Here is a 20,441-nt window from a genome sequence, read left to right as displayed (position 1 = left end):
TTGAATTGCAAGTTGAACGGCCTTTATTTTGACTCTTTTAGCTCATGGAGCTTGAGCATCAGTGGTACCATTTCCTGCATGGAACCAAGTGCTCTAGTCATTTAAACACAAGCACTTTAAATGTATTTGATTAATAAGTATCTGTTCTGTGCCTTGTAAATAGAATTATGAATCAATACACAACACATTATTAGCATGAATAATAATAATCATCATATCTTTATTGGTTTTATTATGCTAAGGTTCAAATTTAAATATGAAAAAGTGTATAAAATTTGTGATTATTAATACCTTCCTGATTAATTAAAAAAAGATATGAATAAAAGGGAGATGTGGATTATTCATCAATGAGACAGCAGCCCAACAAAAAAAAATACCAACAGACTTCTAGAGGGCAACTTACAAAATTGATCATTACCAAATGATATAATAAATAAGGGTAATCCTTTTTGGAATAAGAAACTTATGTTTTTGATTGATTTATGGAAATTGGATATGTAAGCTTTCTCTCTTAAAGATTACTGTAAATTTAGAAATTAATGCGTTCATTCATTATTGGGATTTTTGAAGAATGGACAAAAACGCGAGATTAATTATTGCGATTTCTGGAAAATCTGCCTATGGATATGGGTGTCAGATATGAAAATGCGAGTTCTTATTATTGGGATACTCACCTAGTGACAATATTCGCATTAATAAAAACCTTTCAATAACTTCTGAATTTTCAGTATTTCATTATAGTATAGTAGTGTTTTGTTTTACTTGTACAGAAATTAAGTCTGGAGAAAGATTTAGCCTGTGGATTGACTAAAGGCTGTTATTATGATTGTAAAAATGATTTGTGTGAATTCATAATATCTTGGAGGGACAAAGGAGACGATATCCAGTTTGACATCAAAAGTCGTGCGTCATCTCCTGATCCAGATAATATGTGGATAGCTATAGCCTTCTCACATGATCAGAATATGGTATGGGTTACAATGCATTTTTTAAAAACAGCCATAGAATTTTTTCATCAAGTCCATGTGTATAATAACTACTGGTACTGTCTTTACACTGGTTTGAACAGTTAAGATTACTTAAAGAAGGGATAAGATTGGTCAATGATTACTTTTCTGTTCTACCACACAACTCAATATGAAAAAAGGCTTAAATCAAAACAATATTCGTAAACTCTGATATTTTTCTCTGGTAAACCTTTTTTTTTAAATTTGATTATCAAGACTTGCAACACAAATTTTTGGTTTCAATATGCATAAATATTCATAAACCATGCTTATAAGAATTTTCTTCTTAATAGATATTTTTGATAGATAAAAAGTTCCTATATTTTGAGTTACATGATGGGTTAACTATATACATTTTCTATACAATTTTACCCTGACTTATATCTGATTTTATTGACTTTCAGGGAAATGACAATGTAATAGAATGTGTGACTAATGAAGGTTTTATGGATGTTTTCCAGTCTGTCAATTTAGATTCCAAAACTAACCAAAGACTTTTAGAGGTATGTTTGCACATTTATGCAAAGTAATTCTATGTTCAATTTCTGATTAAATTTATTTTTTTCACTATTTAGCATGTAAAACAACATGATAGTGTTCATAGAGAGAATGAATCAACAGGCATGAGAAATACAGTACCAATTTGACAACAACACTTCATGAGACTTCAATTAAAATACTGGTCAACATGTTTCTCCCGCCAAGCAGGTTTCATCAGGATTATTTTCATATAGAAATTAAGCACTGAAGTACAAAGCTTGGTACATTAAATTTGATGTCTCAATGATGCATGAAGAAAAGCATAATTAGAAAACTGCCTCTTTCATTCTTAAGTACCTTTTTTATTCAGCCAAAGAAAGGACTAAGTGGAATATATGGTTCAATCCAGGATGGTATATTCCATTGTAAATTCACCAGAAAAAAGCAAGTTGTTGGAGAAGATGCACTACTTAATTTGAACGAAGATTTTCACATTATGTTTGCACATGGACCAGCTACAAATGGTAATAAAAGATATCAGTAGTCTTATAAATTAAATAAATTGAGTAATTTAAGTCAAGCAACTTTTGATATGATTATTCCCGATATCAAAGGAAATTTACACAAATGCTAGTGATAATTGTCACTAGTTTTAATATGCATATATATCAGTGGCTTTACTTTGTTAGTAATTTCCTTCAAGGGAAAATATTGTCCAATATGTATGCAGAAACCCTTCAATGTTTATTTTCAAATTGTTTTAAATTTAATAATAAATTATTGGGGTTTATTTTCTAATAGATGAATTATCTTGTAAAATTTCTTGATACACTGTTAGATAGATAAGAACATTTTACATAAATTAAACAGAATAAAAAATTCTTATTTCAGGAAAACTTCTTCCCCACAGCATCCAGAAAATTCCAATAGTATCATTAAAATTGGTGGATTTCCAGAAGAATTCATCTCTCTCAGGACGAGTGATATACTATCTCATTAAATTTCATGGTAATTGTATTTATATAGTTAAATAACAAAGCTCATTTCTATAATCTTACCTTAATTATGGTATGTTAAACTGCAATCAGCTATTTTACTATACAGATAAAGCTATACGTATAAACGTTAGCTTTATACGTCAATGACCTCAACTAACCTATTAGCCACGCCTACTTACCGGAACTACTGTATTTCATCAACAATGTCACGTCACAACCATGACAACGTGTAGTAACAATTGTCAAACTTTTGTAAATTTAAACTTGTTAAGTCTTGAAATTTGTAATTTACATACCATGTTTATTAAATATTATTAAATTAGTTTATTTTCTCAGGCTTTCTAAATCCTAAAAATGTCAATGTCTTATCGCCTGGACTTTATGAGTTACTACGCTTATAGGGAAATACCCAACAATGGTACCCCAAGAGGGAAATTCCAAACACTTTTTTTTTAACAATAAATTTGTTACGTATTTTATTTTTTTTTTATGTTTTTTATCGATTTCAGTATAAAGACAATATACGTATAGTGTCTTGAAATATGAAATTTATTTGTTTTCGGCACGAAACAGGGGGAAATGCTCGGTGAACCTCGCATTTCCCCCGTTTCTTAGCCTCATACAAATAAATTTCATATTTGAAGACACTATACGTATATTGTCTAACTATACTTTAAACATCAAGCAGATATGTATGTTGAACATGTGGGTAAGAATCAGATTCACTTTACCTACAATCCTTCCCCATCAGAGGTGTAACATTAAAAGGCTTTTATAAAAATGAAAACTTCATGATACATGTAACATAATATCCTGTCATGATTTTAAGGCTCTTCCAATGCAATACTGTGGATTTATTTTTGTGTGTACCAATATTTGTTGACTAAGGAAAAATTGTATATTTGTGGATACTTGACTTCATGGTTTTTGTCAAATTCTGCATACAAGCCTAAAGGAGATTTGTTTTTTATTAAACTCTTAAATTCATTTCTTACCAGTACCCATGAAGTTATCAGTTATCTCTGTACTAATTTGTTTTTAAAAATCAAAGAACTTATCTCCTCATGGTTGAGGAAGGAAGTGACTGAGAGGGCAGTATAAAATTCTCAAAATATTTTGGTATAATCAGAATTTTTTATTAAGTAATTAAGTGTAAAAATTGTGTAGTTAGGAAATGAAAGCAACACAGTATGTTTCTATGCTATTCCAATGTCCTACATGATTTGTATTTCCTAGTATTAATATGTTTTCTAACTGAATTTTCAGGTGCATTGATGATATTTGCATGGATTGGTTGTGCCAGTATAGCTATAGTTATTGTTAGATACTATAAGAGGATATGGCCAGGAAGTACTATCTGTGATGAAAGGATCTGGTATCAGGTACTTTATTTTATTGAAAAAATATATTGTTTACCATAGTTTACATTCCAGTTGCATACAACTTGATTAGTTGTACAAAAGTTTTTAAGCATTAGTTAATCTCCAGCTTAGCTGCCTTGAGGGGCGGAAGGATCTTTTTGGGGACGTCAGGATTGGGCCTTTATTTTTGCAGGAATTTCAGATTTTAGCGTTTATTTTTCGCAAGAATTCAGGATTTACACCTATCAGGACTGGGGAATTAATGGTTAATTTATTGGGATCCCAGGAAAGAATACTTTAATTTTTCAGGAATTTGGGATGACATCCCCACCTACCACCCCTCTGCCTTACATATTCACAAGTTTATTAGCTCACCTGACCTAAAAGGTCAAGTGAGCTTTTCTCATCACTTTGCGTCCGTCGTCCGTCGTCCTGCGTCCGTCGTCCGTCGTCCGTAAACTTTTACAAAAATCTTCTCCTCTGAAACTACTGGGCCAAATTTGACCAAACTTGGCCACAATCATTATTGGGGTATCTAGTTTAAAAAATGTGTCCGGTGACCTGGCCAACCAACCAAGATGGCCGCCATGGCTAAAAATAGAACATAGGGGTAAAATGTAGATTTTGGCTTATATCTCTGAAACCAAAGCATTTAGAGCAAATCTGACATGGGGTAAAATTGTTTATCAGGTCAAGATCTATCTGCCCTGAAATTTTCAGATGAATCGGACAACCCGTTGTTGGGTTGCTGCCCCTGAATTGGTAATTTTAAGGAAATTTTGCAGTTTTTGGTTATTATCTTGAATATTATTATAGATAGAGGTAAACTGTAAACAGCAATAATGTTCAGCAAAGTAAGATCTACAAATAAGTCAACTTGACCAAAATGGTCAGTTGACCCCTTAAGGAGTTATTGCCCTTTATAATCAATTTTTAACCATTTTTCGTAAATTTTTGTAATCTTTTACAAAAATCTTCTCCTCTGAAACTACTAAGACAAATTTAACCAAACTTGTCCACAATCATCATTAGGGTATCTTGTTTAAAAAATGTGTCCAATGACCCCGCCCGCGAACCAAGATGGCCGACATGGCTAAAAAATATACATAGGGTAAAATGCAGTTTTTGGCTCATATCTCTGAAACCAAAGCATTTAGAGCAAATCTGATGAGTATAAAATTGTTCATTAGGTCAAGATCTATCTGCCCTGAAATTTTCAGACCAATCAGGCAATCCGTTGTTGGGTTGCTGCCCCTGAATTGGTAATTTTAAGGAAATTTTGCCGTTTTTGGTTATTATCTTGAATATTATTATAGATAGAGATAAACTGTAAACAGCAATAATGTTCAGCAAAGTAAGATCTACAAATAAGGCAACATGACCAAAATTGTCAATTGACCCCTTAAGGAGTTATTGCCCTTTATAGTCAATTTTTTACAATTTTCATAAATTTTGTAAATTTTTGTAAATTTTTAAAAGTATTTTCCACTGTAACTACCGGGCCAAGTTCATTAAAGATAGAGATAATAGTAAGGAGCAAGAATATTCAGTAAAGTAAGATCTACAAACACATCACCATCACCAAAACACAATTTTGTCATGAATCCATCTGTGTCCTTTGTTTAATATGCACATAGACCAAGGTGAGCGACACAGGCTCTTTAGAGCCTCTAGTTTTTCAGTAGTTGAAGAAGGCCTTTAATGGAACCATTTTATATGAAATACTTTTGACAAAAGAATATACAGAATTTTTAACTCTTGGCATGTATATTTTTCTGTTGAGAGTGAAGAATTATTGTATTACACAAATAATTATAGAAGATATTTATGCAAACCACGTTTATTCTGGTTATCTTCAACTAAATTACAATCATTTTATTTGAGGTAATCTATAAGATCATCTTTTTTTCATTGTATTACAATGGCAAAACAACCAGTTCAACTGAGAACCAGCAATCAAGATTTTGATTATCGTGATAATAGATAAAAAAACTAGTGGGTGGAGTTTAAATATTTTACCGGTAAGATTAAAAAAAAAATTATTTTATGTCACTTTCTCCATCCTTAATTTTTAAAATAAGAAAATGATTTGTGTAATGAAATGAAATTTAACTAAATGCCAAAGTAACAGATTTGCATAGGAAAAATAAAAGTATCTATTGTTTTTTTACAGGTACACAGATTGATGATGATAGTTGTATTCCTATGTGTGATAATTAGTGCCATATTAGTATTTCTAGATGTGGAAGGATATAGTAAGGTAAGATGTATGGTAGAACATATATGATATAAGGTCAAAACTGAAATGGAATACGAGATTTGTTAGAGCAATTCAGAAAACATGACTTGGAGAATAATAATGTAAAATTTTAATAAATCTGTATAATGACCATCATTTTCACTTAAGTGAAACAGCAAATGCATGTCTGAATTACTAGTATTGTTTTTTTGTCAAGATTTGAACTGGCTAAGATGATTGTAGGTATAAACTGCTTTGTTTATACTATAACCTTTTTATATTTTTGCAGTCAAATTGTACATTTGTGATAAATATTCATTGAGCATTCAAATTCTTGTTTTTAGACATGATATGTTGAATGAGTAGACATTCACTATTATTCTATGTTGTATAATCACAGCCTGGGTAACTTTATTTCAAATCAGATACAAATTTTATTAGTAATTGACTAAAAATGGAAAAAACAGACTGAAAAAAGCCTTACTTTTCTAAATGTTCCGAACATAAAGTTTTATTCCAAGATGATTAATGGTAGTGTTTTGAGGTACAGTTATATCTAATTTCCATGTGTGTGTATTCTTCTTTTTACAGATAAATGGTCAGATGTTTCATCAAGCCCATCCTATAATTGGAATTGTTGTACTAGTTTTTACAGTAGCTAATGTAAGTAGATTGCTATCCTGAGCTACCATTCCTTAAAAATAAATGAACATATTAAAGACCACTGAAATTTTTGGAACATTAGAAATCATGATACACACATTACAGAATTTGCAGAATTAATGAAAATGACAATGTGTAGACATTTGTCTATTGTTGAAGACTGTATGTTGCTCTCTAGGTGTCATTTGTTTATTTTTTTATGGTTTGGTTCGTGGTATCAGCTGAGTTTTGGCAACAAGGCTGCATATTCATGTTGTAACGACACATCTAGTTTTTTTGGAGGTTTTATTTTTGCCAAATCCTTAAACAGTCTGAAATCGCATACTTACTTTCATTGGCTTAACTAATTTGAATGACTAATGTCAATGAGGATAAAAAATCAAGGTCAAGGAACAGTAAATATGCATTATCTATTGAAAGATTTGTATTCATTTTAAGACATGTTGAACTTTAACTGAAAATAAAAAGCTCTTTTATAATGTGAAAGTAAGTAATAATGTGAATGCAATTTTTTCACAAGAATTTTCAATCAGCTACATATATCAGAAAATTCTTTTTTTTAGGTCAATAATTTTGGTCACTTTTATTTAAATTAGTTATAGACATTATTGAGAAATGAACACATTAAACTTTTTCAAACAAAACACATCTGACATAAACTGGAAATACAAATACCAATTTTCAGTAATCAATATATGTATAATAGGCTATTTAGATGTTATTTTGTAATATTCTGTAATTCACTTGCCAATTGACCATTCAGGAAGTGAATAATCTGAATTTGAAAAATCCTTTGCGAGAATTATTTTTATCATTTATATTTTTATTGGTTTTTTAATCAAATAAGAGCCTTTTCAGTAAATTTTTTTAATTAATTTACATGAAAATGTGATATTTTTATTGTATTAAATATTTGTATGCATATTTTTTTTTCAGCCAATAGTCGCATTGATCAGACCATTACCAGGTTCAGTCAAAAGAAAATGTTTTAATTGGATACATTGGGGGTTAGGTACCATAGGACATATTTTAGCAGGTAACATTTTGGTGATAATTTTAGTATTAAAAAGGATTTGCAAAAGTAAAAAAAAAAATAACCAAGTCACATGCATATCTTTTTCAATTTTTGAAAAGAGAGCTTCCAACAATTGCTTAGAATAAAACATTTGTAACGAAATGATTTAATGTAACAATTTTCATGTATGAATAACCTACTTTTTGTTACACAGTAAGATTGTCTGGGTCACGGCATCAAACACACTTTAAAAGAACTTACAATATAATGAAAGTTTTTTTTCTTTGCAGTTATTAATATATTTGCTGGTTTGGAGCTTGCCAAAGCAGGTGCCCCTCCATATTTAAGATGGGTAATGGTAGCTTATGTAGCCTATTACATTACTGTCAACATGATATTAGAAATAAGTGACTGTGCTCTAACAAGGAAAGGTTAGTATAACAACATCAATTTTTCCTGAATTTCAAAACAAAGTTTGCTGTACATTTGAGTTTTATATAGTGGGGATTCATTTATCTTTGTGGGTTGAAGTAAGCTTGCATTTTCATTGATATTTGTTTGCATGGTTTTGCCAAAATCTGCATGTATTCCTATAGAAAATTTGTAATTAGTTGAATTCTTTTATTAATGGTTAGCCGGTGTTCACAAATTCATGAAAATTGGTATCCAATGAATAATTATGAATCAACAGTAACTTTTATTGTTTAAGGCTTCATTGGTTTATTTTTTAAATTATATGACCTAGTTAGTTCTATGGTAATAAGTGACCTACAATTGTATCACTTCATTTATAGATCCATATATTGGACAAAAAGTAGGTCACTATGGTATACAGTTTTATTCTTTAACAGGTATTTAAGATTCATGCTGAACTTCATTTCTGAGTCAAGTGACCGACGTTGAACTAACTTGGTGTAAGGATAGTATAACACACACCCTTTATGCCATGTTATGCATTTCATGTAACTTTATTGACAAATTTTACATACAAGTTCAGTACAATCATATATCTTGTTGCATAGAAGCATTTTATTGATTGACCTACTTTTCATGCTTCATTTCCTTAGATTAGGTCCATGTTCACACTGAGTCTTAAGCAAGTTTTAAACAAGTTTAATTGAATTTTTCAACATTAATTATAAATAAATACTGCATTAAATTTCAAACACTTGCAGCTTTTAATTAACTTTGGAATATAGAATTGAATGCATGTCAAACATGTGACGATGATGTCAAATTTTTATACGCCCGTCAAATTTTTGACGGGACGTATTATGGTATACAAATGTCCGGCGTCTGTCTGTCCGGCGTAAACATGTCGCACCGTAACTTGAGAATGAATTATCCAAATTTCATGAAACTTAACATAGTTGTTTCTTATGATGGTCAAACGATCTGTATACTTTTGGTGAAAATAAGATTAAAACTTTTTGAGTTACGGGACTTAGTAACTAAAACAGGTGTGTGTTTTTTTTCACATGTCGCGCCGTATCTCAAAAACAATTTATGATTATTGCTTAAAACTTTACACACTTCTTAGTTATATTAATCTTAAGATCTGTATACTTTTTGGTGATGATTCAAAATTTTATTTTAGAGATATTGAGTATTTTGTTAAAAAAGGGGGAGGGGTTTTTCACATGTCGCGCCGTATCTCAAAAACAGTTTATGATTATTGCTTAAAACTTTACACACTTCTTAGTTATATTAACCTTAAGATCTGTATACTTTTTGGTGATGATTCAAAATTTTATTTTTGAGTTATTGAGTATTTTGTAAAAAAAGGGGGAGGGTTTTTTCACATGTAGCGCCGTATCTCATAAACAATTTATGATTATTGCTTAAAATTTTACACACTTCTTAGTTATATTAATCTTAAGTAGATATAAGAAGATGTGGTATGAGTGCCAATGAGACAACTCTCCATCCAAGTCAAAATTTATAAAAGTAAACCATTATATTATAAGATCTGTATACTTTTTGGTTTTGATTCAAAATTTTATTTTTGAGATATTGATTTATTTTTTTTTTAAAAGGGGGGTTTTCACACATCTCAAAAACGATTTATGATTATTGCTTAAAATTTTACACACTTCTTAGTTATATTAATCTAAAGATCTGTATACTTTTTGGTTTTGATTCAAAATTTTAATTTAGAGATATTGAGTTTTTTGTAAAAAAAAAGGGGGGTTTTCGCATGTCACGCCGTATGTCAGAAACTATTTATGCTTATTGCATAAAAATTCACACACAAGACGACGGGCGTATCATGCGCTCATGGCACAGCTGTTTATTATTTCAAAGATGTAAAAAATACAACTTGTGTACGCAAAACATGGGCAGTATAAATGCTGCCTAGGATTTCCTGTGGGTTTTTTTTCTTGCAAAGTAGCTAATATACAGTCAATAAGACTTTAATAATGTGAAGAGAATTCTTTACACATCAGATTGCTGTGAACAAAATAATGTGAAGAGAATTCTTTACACATCAGATTGCTGTGAACAAAATAATGTGAAGAGAATTCTTTACCCATCAGATTGCTGTAAACAAAATAATGTTGTCCTGACCTACATATTCTCTCACTCATTGGTTAGATTTTACATCATTTCTCTGATAATTTCCAAGTGATATAGATGCATCTTCTGGCTGATTGCAGTTAATGTCCCATGAGATGCAGCCATCATGTCCCATGAGATGTAGCAATCATGTGCCATGAAATGTAGTAATCATGTGCCATTAAATGAAGTAATCATGTCCCATGAGATATAGTAATCATGTCCCATGAAATGAAGTAATCATGTGCCATGAGATGTAGTAATCATGTCCCATGGGATGTATTTGTCATGTGCCATGGGATGTATTTGTCATGTTCCATGGGATGTATTTGTCATGTCCCATGAGATGTAGTTGTCATGTCCCATGAGATGTAGTTGACTTGTCCCATCAGATGTAGTCTTCATGTCCCATGAGATTTTGCTTTCATGTCCCATGAGATATAGTCGTCATATCCTTAAGATGTAGTTGTCATGTCCTATGAAATGAAGTCACCATGTCCAACATTCAAGTCTTTTCTCCCTTAAGATTATAAATGTTATGGGGAAGAGGCAAACTTTTGAATAGTAAAATATTGTGTTTATAGGATGAAAATCCTTTATTTACAACATAAAATCATATATTTCAGAACGTAAACAGGACGATACTTACATGTATGAAATGCACAGAAAACCAATGTATTATTCACACAGCAATGCACATTTACAGTTAGAACCATCAGTAAGTGTTTATTATTTTTTTTATAGTTGATGCTAAAATGCACACATATTGACTTACAAATAATGAATATCTTATCAATAGATCAACACATTTGGTACTGTAAAGGTGGAAATTTTCGTGCTTGGGCTATTTTCGGTTTTTTCACAATCATGTCAAATGATTGAAAATATCCCCTGCTGTTTGAAGAAAGCAATAATCATGATAATAATCCTGAGGTTTGTAGAAAGCGATAATCATGATAATAATCCTGAGGTTTGTAGAAAGCAATAAACATTATAGTAATGATGTAAAGTGAAAACTTGCCGTTGTCATTAATGCATGCATTTAACCCCAATGCAAAATGTCTATACATTGGGAATTGTCAATGTACTGTGGATTCATTATTAGGGCCCCGCCGAAAGGCGGCCGCCCTAAAGTGATCAGTCTGTCCATCCGTCTGTCCGTCCGTCCATCTGTAACAAATCGTGTCCGCTCTATATCTTGAGAACCGTTATGATTTCAAAGTTTATACTTGACATGTATATTAACCAACACCAAAGGGTGTGTCATAATGTATGTTCAACTTCCTAGGTCAAAGGTCAAGGTCAAAAACTTTGGTTTTAGTTGACAACCCCATGTCCTATGGTAAAGATCGTGTCCGCTCTATATCTTGAGAACCGTTATGATTTCAAAGTTTATACTTGATATGTATATAAACCAACACCAGAGGGTGTGTCATAATTTATGTACAACTTCCTAGGTCAAAGGTCAAAAACTTTGGTTTCATTTGACAACCCCATGTCCAATGATAAAGATACAAATTTTTTACCACACATTATTCACAGCGGGGCCCACAGAGATGGCTCCCGTCTCAATGATATCTAGTTATTCATGTTATTCCAATTTGTGTGTATTTTGTTAGGAAAGATGAACTATGAATTTAAAGTTTCAATGATGTACAAATTTTCTATAGGCTTGTTTGCAGACTTTGGCAAAAATCACAAAATCAAACATCAAAAATGTTTCCTCTATCCACTAAAAGAATTAAATCAACAGTAGTAACCTGCAAAAATATCTACAGTTACAATATTTGATAAGAAGTTAAAGCTGTTGATAAAAAAATTGAATATAACTTTTTGATAAATTCCTTGAAATCAAGTCATGGGTTTTTTTGCAGAGGAGTTGTAACAAATTGAGGACAAACTCTTTTTAGGAAGAAGGGTATGCTTATAAATTTTTTAAGCAACTGGCTAAAAAACATTTTTTAAATGAAATGTTAAATCTTAATGATATATTGTTTAAAACTAATTCTTTTCCTTTTACAGTATAGCAGATTAAAGAAGGTAGTGATGGGAACACATATACTTATAATAACAGTGACAACATTACTTCTCATTATTATGTTAATTATTGGTGGGTAGGAGTAACACCTCAGAGAGATTTAAACCCAGTATTAGTGTTGCCATATGATGCTCTTCAGTCAACAGTGCAACGCTTGATGTGAATAAGGATATGATATCGTTTAAGTGATTTACACAGTTCAGTGGATATGTTTTGTAAAGATATTTGAATTGAGTGTATCCTATACACAGTAAAAGGAGAAGTATTGTGATGACTTATGATGTTAATTTTTCCTTTAATATTTATTGAGTATTTATAATGTGCTATAAAGTAAATAAAAGTAACCAAAAGTTTGTATTTTCTGTACATTTTAATAATCTCCAATGAATTGGTTAATCCATAAATGTATTTGATTATGTTTATTTTTATATATAAAAAGACTAAAAGTTGTGTTTTGTAAAGATATGTACTGTACTGTTATGCATAGGTAAAATACTTTTCTCTGACACCATTTACATATCTAATTTCAAATGAAAGGTTTGGAAAATAACATTTGATAACACGTTTATTAATTTTTGTGTGCTGGTAAAAGCAATTCGATAATTTTCTGATACTTGACTCTTTTTTTAACCTTGGTTGCTTACATCAGGTGACAGGTTTTAACATGACTACCAAATAGACACATTTCCTTTAACAAACACTGATAGCAATATTTTATTTCTGTGATCTGTGCTTCTGTTTGCATCTTGTTTGAAAGCATAACCACCACAGTCCCATTAGTGGTTTTCCTAAAAAAAATCTTTACAAATAAGATAGTCTTATATCTTTTGAGCACACCAAACCTTCAAAGCCAAATATTTTTAACAACAAAGAAAAATGTTTGCATCTGAAAAATGTTTCCCAAGTCTTTGATAGTTTTGAGCATAATTTGTTTGTGCAATTTGCCTTAAGTTAATTCTTTATAAGTTATCTTGAAAATTATGTAGTTGGTCATTTTAATAAAATAATTATACTGCTGATAAATTACTTTTAGCGTGCAAAAAGAGAATTTTAAATACTGTTTTTTTTTTTTTGTTAAAGGATGACAAAATACTTCTTCTATATCATCACACTATTTGTTATTAATTTATCATCAGCTGAGCTGCTTCTTAAAGTCTTTAGTTCAGTGAAATGTTTTTTCATGAATAAATTCTGTATTTGCCTTTTATTTGTGTTTTAGGGAGGAATGTTGTTTTTTTATGATATTCGTTTTATGGCTAATGGTTAGTTTAAGATATTCACATTATGATTAGAATTTGAAAATCAGGTTAAGCAAAAAAAAAATATAAATATCTTATTCAAAGGATAATTGTAGTTTAATTTCATACCATGAAATATTATTTATTTACAATTATTTATGCTGTACTATAATTGTTATATGTTTATGACTATAACATGTTATGTTCATATTTATTTTCATAATAAATATAAAACATTATTTTCTTTCCATAATTGTCAAGTCTAGATATCTACAGATGACACTCTGGTTTTTGACTAAATACAATATAAAAATGTTGTGACCCAATGTGTTAAAACATATTATGTTTCAATCATTATTTTTCTTCGACTATTACAATATAAAAGGTTGTGACCCAATGTGTAAAAAAATATCATGTTTCAATCAGTATGCTTGTAAGGGTCAAAATGAAAGGTCGACAGTGTTGTTACTTCTGAATGCTATTTGCTGGGAGGAAAATCAGCAAATACCATTTTTAAAGTCCTGAGTCTAATATTAAAATCTTACAAGAAAAAATACTCGTAATTCACTAACATTTCAGTGCAACTTAGGGTCAATTTTTATTGTAAGATTATTTATGAAAAGAGCCCCTGGTTTTACCTAGCTATGACAACATGTTCTAGACACAAGCACTTTACCACAAGACCAAGGAGGGGAAGGTTATGATTTTGATAATATGGTTTACTCCTGGTTTGCCCACTTTTAATTACACTAATTATTTATTAGTAAAGAAAACAGAAAAGACAAAAGGTTTAATGAGCATACAATTATATAGTCTGTTCCAACTTAGGTATATAGTTTATCAGTGTTTTCTATATATATTCAGGTATTTTTTTTTTGTAATTCCACTTTCATAAATGTATAGATAAATTATAAATAAATCATATATTTTTTCTCTCAATAATTTAACATACATGTAAAACAATGACACTAGCCTGTTTTAAAAGTAATATAAAGTATATTAAAAACTAAACTAATTTCGTGCGCAGGGTTTTGGGCCGCTGAAGGCCCGAAGAAGCTATAGAAAAATGTATGCAAAATCATGCATTCTGCACATTTCCCAGAACCTTTCTTGATCAAAAATGCAAGTTCTGTTTTAATTATTTTTGACAATATTTTGGTCTCAAGGCAAAATATATAGTTTCAGTGTAAGACTTTTAGTCTTTAGAGACAACATCAAAAGACCAATATGTAGGATAAAGCAAAAACATGTAGTTCACATATAGTTTTATGGCTGCTATTTTTTTTTTAGATAAAAAATACTAAAAAAAAATAAAAGTAAAGTTAAATTTTTTTTACTAAATTACAAATGGAAAGCAACACTAAGAGAATAAAGTAAATGTTCCTGAGACCATATACCTTAGTTAAATGAAACCCATTTTCGGACATTTAATTCAAGTAAATTAATATTTATACATTATATTATTTAAAGATTTGGGAAGTTTTTTCCTAAAAAAAATGAAAAAAGACAAATTTTGTAAGAATCTGGTGCCATCTCATACTTTAGAATAGCATTTATAAAATGGCTTAAAAGACCTGCCGAGTTATTTATTTTCAATACATTTTAAGTCAGTTTATTTTTTTTCAAACTACTACAGGACAAACCATTATTTTTTTCTTATTATCAAGGCTGAGTTATTTATTTTCAAAATCCTCCCCCCCCCCCTTTACAATATCAAATGGTCGTCACCTAATATATGAATCAAGTTTATAAATGCATTGCATAAGGAAATAAATAGAGCACTATGGTAAAATAACAATCTGTTGGGTTTTTTTTTTAAAGAAGAAAATGCTAGCTTGGATGCAGATTACTGTTCAAATTATTTTATTTGTAAAGCTTGGGTACTGAACAGTTGCATTTTTATTCTATTTGTTAGAATTTATTGTCAAATTCAATACATTTTCCTGATAAAATCTTTATTGAAAATTTTCATTGATTTAATAGCAGAATATAGGATTTTTGATAAAATTTTACAGGTAAAATAAAAGGTAAAAAATATGACTATAATTCAGAAATAAACTATAATTGTTAAAACAACAATCCACCCTATGTTTACATATGCATGTAATTAAAAGTGGGCAAACCAGGATGACACCGATAATATTAGGTAGTAAAATGTAAGCAAATTTTACTTAGATTACAAACAAAATAACTCATTGTAGTGAATGTTATCTTTATCAGTAATAACAATGATTTTATTTTCAAAAGTTTTAGTGCATAACTAAACATATATTACAATCTAGTTATTAACACTGATGTTACTGCATTTATATTTTGGAGTTGCACAAGGTCATGTATTTTCAAGACTGCCTATTCATCTTAAATCTTAATCTATTGGCAGTCACTCATCCTGCAGTACTGATTGAAATTTTAATCTGGAAAACATGGTCTTTTATTAGTTGAAATTGGCTTTGAACTAGCTTTCAATAACTGTGATAACTCTTAGGTCAGTATTTTGTGTCTTATGTCATTTCATTTAAAGTTGTGTTTTTTTGTGGTTAATACCAATCTGATGAATCAAGCCTATTTTCAATTGTTTTTACAATTTCTTCTATTGCTATACTGTTACACCTCTGTCTGAGGTTAGGGGAGGGCTGAATGCTGATAAGCATTTTTAACCCTGCCACCTATAAAAAGTCAGGAGCCTGTAATCTAATGGTTGTTGTCTGCCGTAATTGTTTTAAACAAATTAGTCTGTTGGCTTTCTCCTTTGAATTGTTTTTATACCTCCGTTTAGGGACATATTATGGTATACCATTGTCCATCTGTTGTCAACATGTCAAACAATAACTCAAAAACGCTTTAACCAACTTGCATGAAACTTTGGTGACGTGAGCTCCCTTTCAATTTTTATAAATTTTAGATTTTACATTTCCGAGTTATGGGGTTTTATTCATTTAAAAAGGGGGAATTTCCAGTTTTCGGATAATAACTCAAATGTGCTTTGAGCAGTTTTTATGAAACTTTGGTGACTGGTTTATATCTATTAAAATAACCTCCCTTAAGTTTTTTTATAAAATTCTGAAATGACATTGAGGAGTTATGGAACTTTATTCTTTGAAAAAGCAACGGGCATATCAGGCGCTCATGGCACAGCTCTTTATTTATATTGTCATTCTATTTAAAGCTTACTATATGGCAGTGGCATAGCACCAGTATAGTATTGCAAGCATGTGCTTACAAATAATTTTATAAAAAAAAATTAAAAGAAATGTTTTCAATAAGAATTTTACTATAATCGTTCATTACTATAATTGTTCAGCTGCGGGGGGCTGCTGCCTCCCTGACCCCTTGCTTGCAAGCTATTTTCCAGTGGCTATGCCACTGATTATGGTATGGATTGTGCTAGTTCACAAGGTAAGTCTGCAGGAAGACATGTTACCTTCCTTGGACCCATTATTCTGACGCGGAGCCGACCAGTCTTTGCTCTTATTCCTTAATGCCGCGTGCTTAGCGGTGAAGCAGCAAATACCAATTTTAAAGTCTTTGGTTTGACCCGGCCGGGGTTCGAACCCACAACCTCCGGCACTCGAGGCAAACATGCTACCACGAGACCACCGAGGAGATGTTTGATATTAGTCCATGAGATAGCAACCCAAAAACACTAAAACCAAAGGACACCTAGAGGTTAACAAATGGTATTCAACAATAGACAGGTGTCTGTACAATATGTTTAGCTCTAAATCTCCTCCTAGCATTAACAAGTTATGAACAAATTAAATAAGAGACCATCAATGACCTGCCATTAAGACCAAATTAAATGACAAAAAAACATTCAAATATAACCTGACCACCACTTGCAAGGTTCCACACTTGGGACAGGCACTTGAATATGTAGCAGGGTTAAACTGGTTCTGTTAGACCTCAAACCATCCCCCTTTTATCTTCATCACTGGAATAACAAAAGATACATAAAAAACATACTATAAATATCAGTATAGAAAAAGTATTAAACTTTTTAATAACGATATAATAAATAACAAACACATGTACAAGCAAAACATAATAAGCAATACCACATCAAAGAGTGCTCACATTTATTGAAAAATTGTTCGTTGAAATTCTGTACAGGTTTCTTCCATGCATTGCATAGGGTGTGTTTTTCTTTTCTCTATCTGACATTGCTGTATGAAATCTGTAAGGTACAACTACCAATATTAGAGAGAAGCATGACAGGATCTCATATCAGCAAGTACTTTGAGCATGCTTTTGGTAACTGCAAGCATTCTTTGATATGTTATTGTTAATTATTGTTATGGTTGTGCTCATGTTTTGTTGGAAAATAAAACTATTGTTCCACAAGGATGTAGTCGATTTAACCACTAAATCTATACACACTGAAATATAGTTCTGAATAATTCCAATCTGATTAAAATTCAAACATATATTAACTCGTGTCCTCGTGATCGGAGAACTATATTTTAATTAGTTTGGAACAGTTCTCATGCATGTCTGTTAATATGCATAAATGAACTGTAAAGAAATTGGTTTATATTTATAGTAAGACATTCAAGCATTATGATTGCCAATGAGACAACTATCCTCCAGAGTCCCAGTGGATTTAAGCAACTATGTAACATAAAATATTGTCCCCCATGAAATATTGTCCGTTGGACAAAATTTCATATAAATATATTGTCAGCAGACACTATTTCATAATGAAATACTGTCCAAGACAATAGTTCATTATGAAATAGTGTCCTTGTCCATGAAATTTTGGCACCTCCTTCAGGGCAATATTTCACTATGAAATTCTGTCTATGACAATATTTCACTATGAAATACTGTCTATGACATTATTTCACTGTGAAATTCTGTCTATGACATTATTTCACTGTGAAATTCTGTCCATGACAATATTTCAATGTGAAATACTCTCCATGAAAATATTTCATAATCAAATTATTACAAAATTAAAAACAGTACACAAGCATGAAGCATGCACATACTGAAACTATTTTGTAAAGCAAGTATATATTTTATATTTCAAACAAATATTTATTTTAACATAAGCTAGTTTCAAATTTGCATAAATACTTTATAAATGGTTAATAGATTGAAGCATTGTCTAATTGTACTTCATTATACTGTATAAATATTATAAAGTAATGTACTTATATATGTTCAAAACTTAATGTACTAAAAGTATTCGTAAATACTAGATTGACGAATCTTTTTGGAACAGTGTTTTGGAGGTACAGGATTAACTGGAATGTCCTTTTCTAATACCTCCCATTTATTAGACAAAATTTCATGACAATCTGTCTATTAAGGTGGTACCTAACACTACAGGGAGATAACTCTGTAAAAATCAGCTAAACGTTTTAATTACGTTGTATTGTTAAGGAAATATTAAGCTTCTCAATGATCAAAATTAGTGTTTGTCAAACTGCTATATAACCAAAGAAATTTTTCTGATAAAGTGGTTGGTTCAAATTTTTTGAAATTTTTATATTTTTGTCAAAGGGTCAAAGTAAATATTTTGTCAAAACTTTATGAAAATTAAACGAGCCAAATTAATGTTAGTCAAGGTGTTTGGTACCACCTTAAATATTGTCTCAATATACACAAAATATAACATCCCTTTAACAGGACAAAATTTCATAGTATTTATCTATGAAATATTGTCTATATACAGACAAAATTTCATAATGGAAATATGTCCTTCTCTGGTCATTTTTTCATAGATGAGGACAATATTTCATGATACATTGTCATGAAATATTGTCTTGGGGACATCATTTCATAGGACAATATTTTGCTTTACAACTACAGGTCACTGTACAGCCTTCGGCAATGAGCAAGACTCATATTGTATAGTCAGCTTTAAGGTAGATGAGGGTCTAAATTATAATCCATTGAATTTTTTAATAATTTGTCAAAATGTAGTTTATATCATGCTTTTTTCAAAAACATAATAAAAAGTATGGGTCACCAGGCTTTTTGTCACGTTATAGGTTGTGCAAAATTGTCAGGTTGTGTATAGATTATGCAAAGAAAACCCAATTTTGTGTGATAAAAATTTGTGTGATAAAAAGAAAACAAGACCATAGAATTTTAAGATAAAATATGAGAAGATAGTGCTAAAAATATTCTTTCAGATAAAAAAAAAAGAAAAATGGGATCACCGGACTCGTTTTCTTGCTACATATTAAAATAAGGAAAATTCACAACACATTCTATTATAAAAGTTACTTTATCTGAGTTATCTCCCTTTTATATCTGAGTTATCTCCTCTTATGTGGCAAAGATGGAAATTTAATGAATCAAATAAAAATATTCTGTTTTTTGTAAAATACAGTCGTAAATATACGGAAGCCGATAAGGGCCATTCAAAAAAAAATTATGTCGTAATTACGACAAAGCATGTCGTAATTTCGACATAACATGTCGTTATAACAACATCGCTATGTCGTAATTTCGACATAACATGTCGTTATTACGACAGCACTATGTCGTAATAACGACATCGCTAATATATATAAGAATATGTATTATGATTGCCAAGAGACTTAAAGACACAGAAATTAACAACTATTTATTTTCAGTTTTCTCTCCAATTTTGATGTTTTTTCGTCTTATTTGGGGTCTACAGAGGTTATCAAGGCTTTGGGATACGCTGGTTTGTTAAAAAAATGCAACTCTCCACAAGAAACCAAATGACACAGAAATTAATAATTATAGGTCACCGTACGGCCTTCAACAATGATCACAGCCCATACCGCATAGTCAGCTATAAAAGGCCCCGAAATGACAAATGTAATACAATTCAAACGAGAAAAACTGGCGGCCTATTTTATGTACAAA

The 20,441-nt window shown here is 30.7% G+C and overlaps 1 protein-coding gene across 2 annotated transcripts in view; it reads left to right on the top strand.

The window, feature by feature from the left end:
* Positions 1–13,834, top strand: part of LOC127722342 (ferric-chelate reductase 1-like) — a 30,796-nt gene extending 16,962 nt beyond the window's left edge. For both annotated transcript variants that reach the window (XM_052229239.1, XM_052229233.1), the window contains exons 9-19: positions 771–968; positions 1,412–1,510; positions 1,858–2,011; positions 2,379–2,495; positions 3,752–3,867; positions 6,020–6,106; positions 6,677–6,748; positions 7,685–7,784; positions 8,054–8,194; positions 10,946–11,037; positions 12,342–13,834. In XM_052229239.1, the coding sequence (XP_052085199.1) occupies positions 771–968; positions 1,412–1,510; positions 1,858–2,011; positions 2,379–2,495; positions 3,752–3,867; positions 6,020–6,106; positions 6,677–6,748; positions 7,685–7,784; positions 8,054–8,194; positions 10,946–11,037; positions 12,342–12,437 (1,272 nt within the window). In that variant the 3' untranslated portion in view covers positions 12,438–13,834. The remainder of the gene's footprint in view (positions 1–770; positions 969–1,411; positions 1,511–1,857; positions 2,012–2,378; positions 2,496–3,751; positions 3,868–6,019; positions 6,107–6,676; positions 6,749–7,684; positions 7,785–8,053; positions 8,195–10,945; positions 11,038–12,341) is intronic.
* Positions 13,835–20,441: the final 6,607 nt, after the last annotated feature.

Source organism: Mytilus californianus, unplaced genomic scaffold (assembly GCF_021869535.1).
Source record: "Mytilus californianus isolate M0D057914Y unplaced genomic scaffold, xbMytCali1.0.p SCAF_1, whole genome shotgun sequence".
NCBI classification, from domain to species: domain Eukaryota; kingdom Metazoa; phylum Mollusca; class Bivalvia; order Mytilida; family Mytilidae; genus Mytilus; species Mytilus californianus.
The sequence above is the reverse complement of the archived record's forward strand: the minus strand, read 5'-3'. Positions and strand labels throughout refer to the sequence as shown.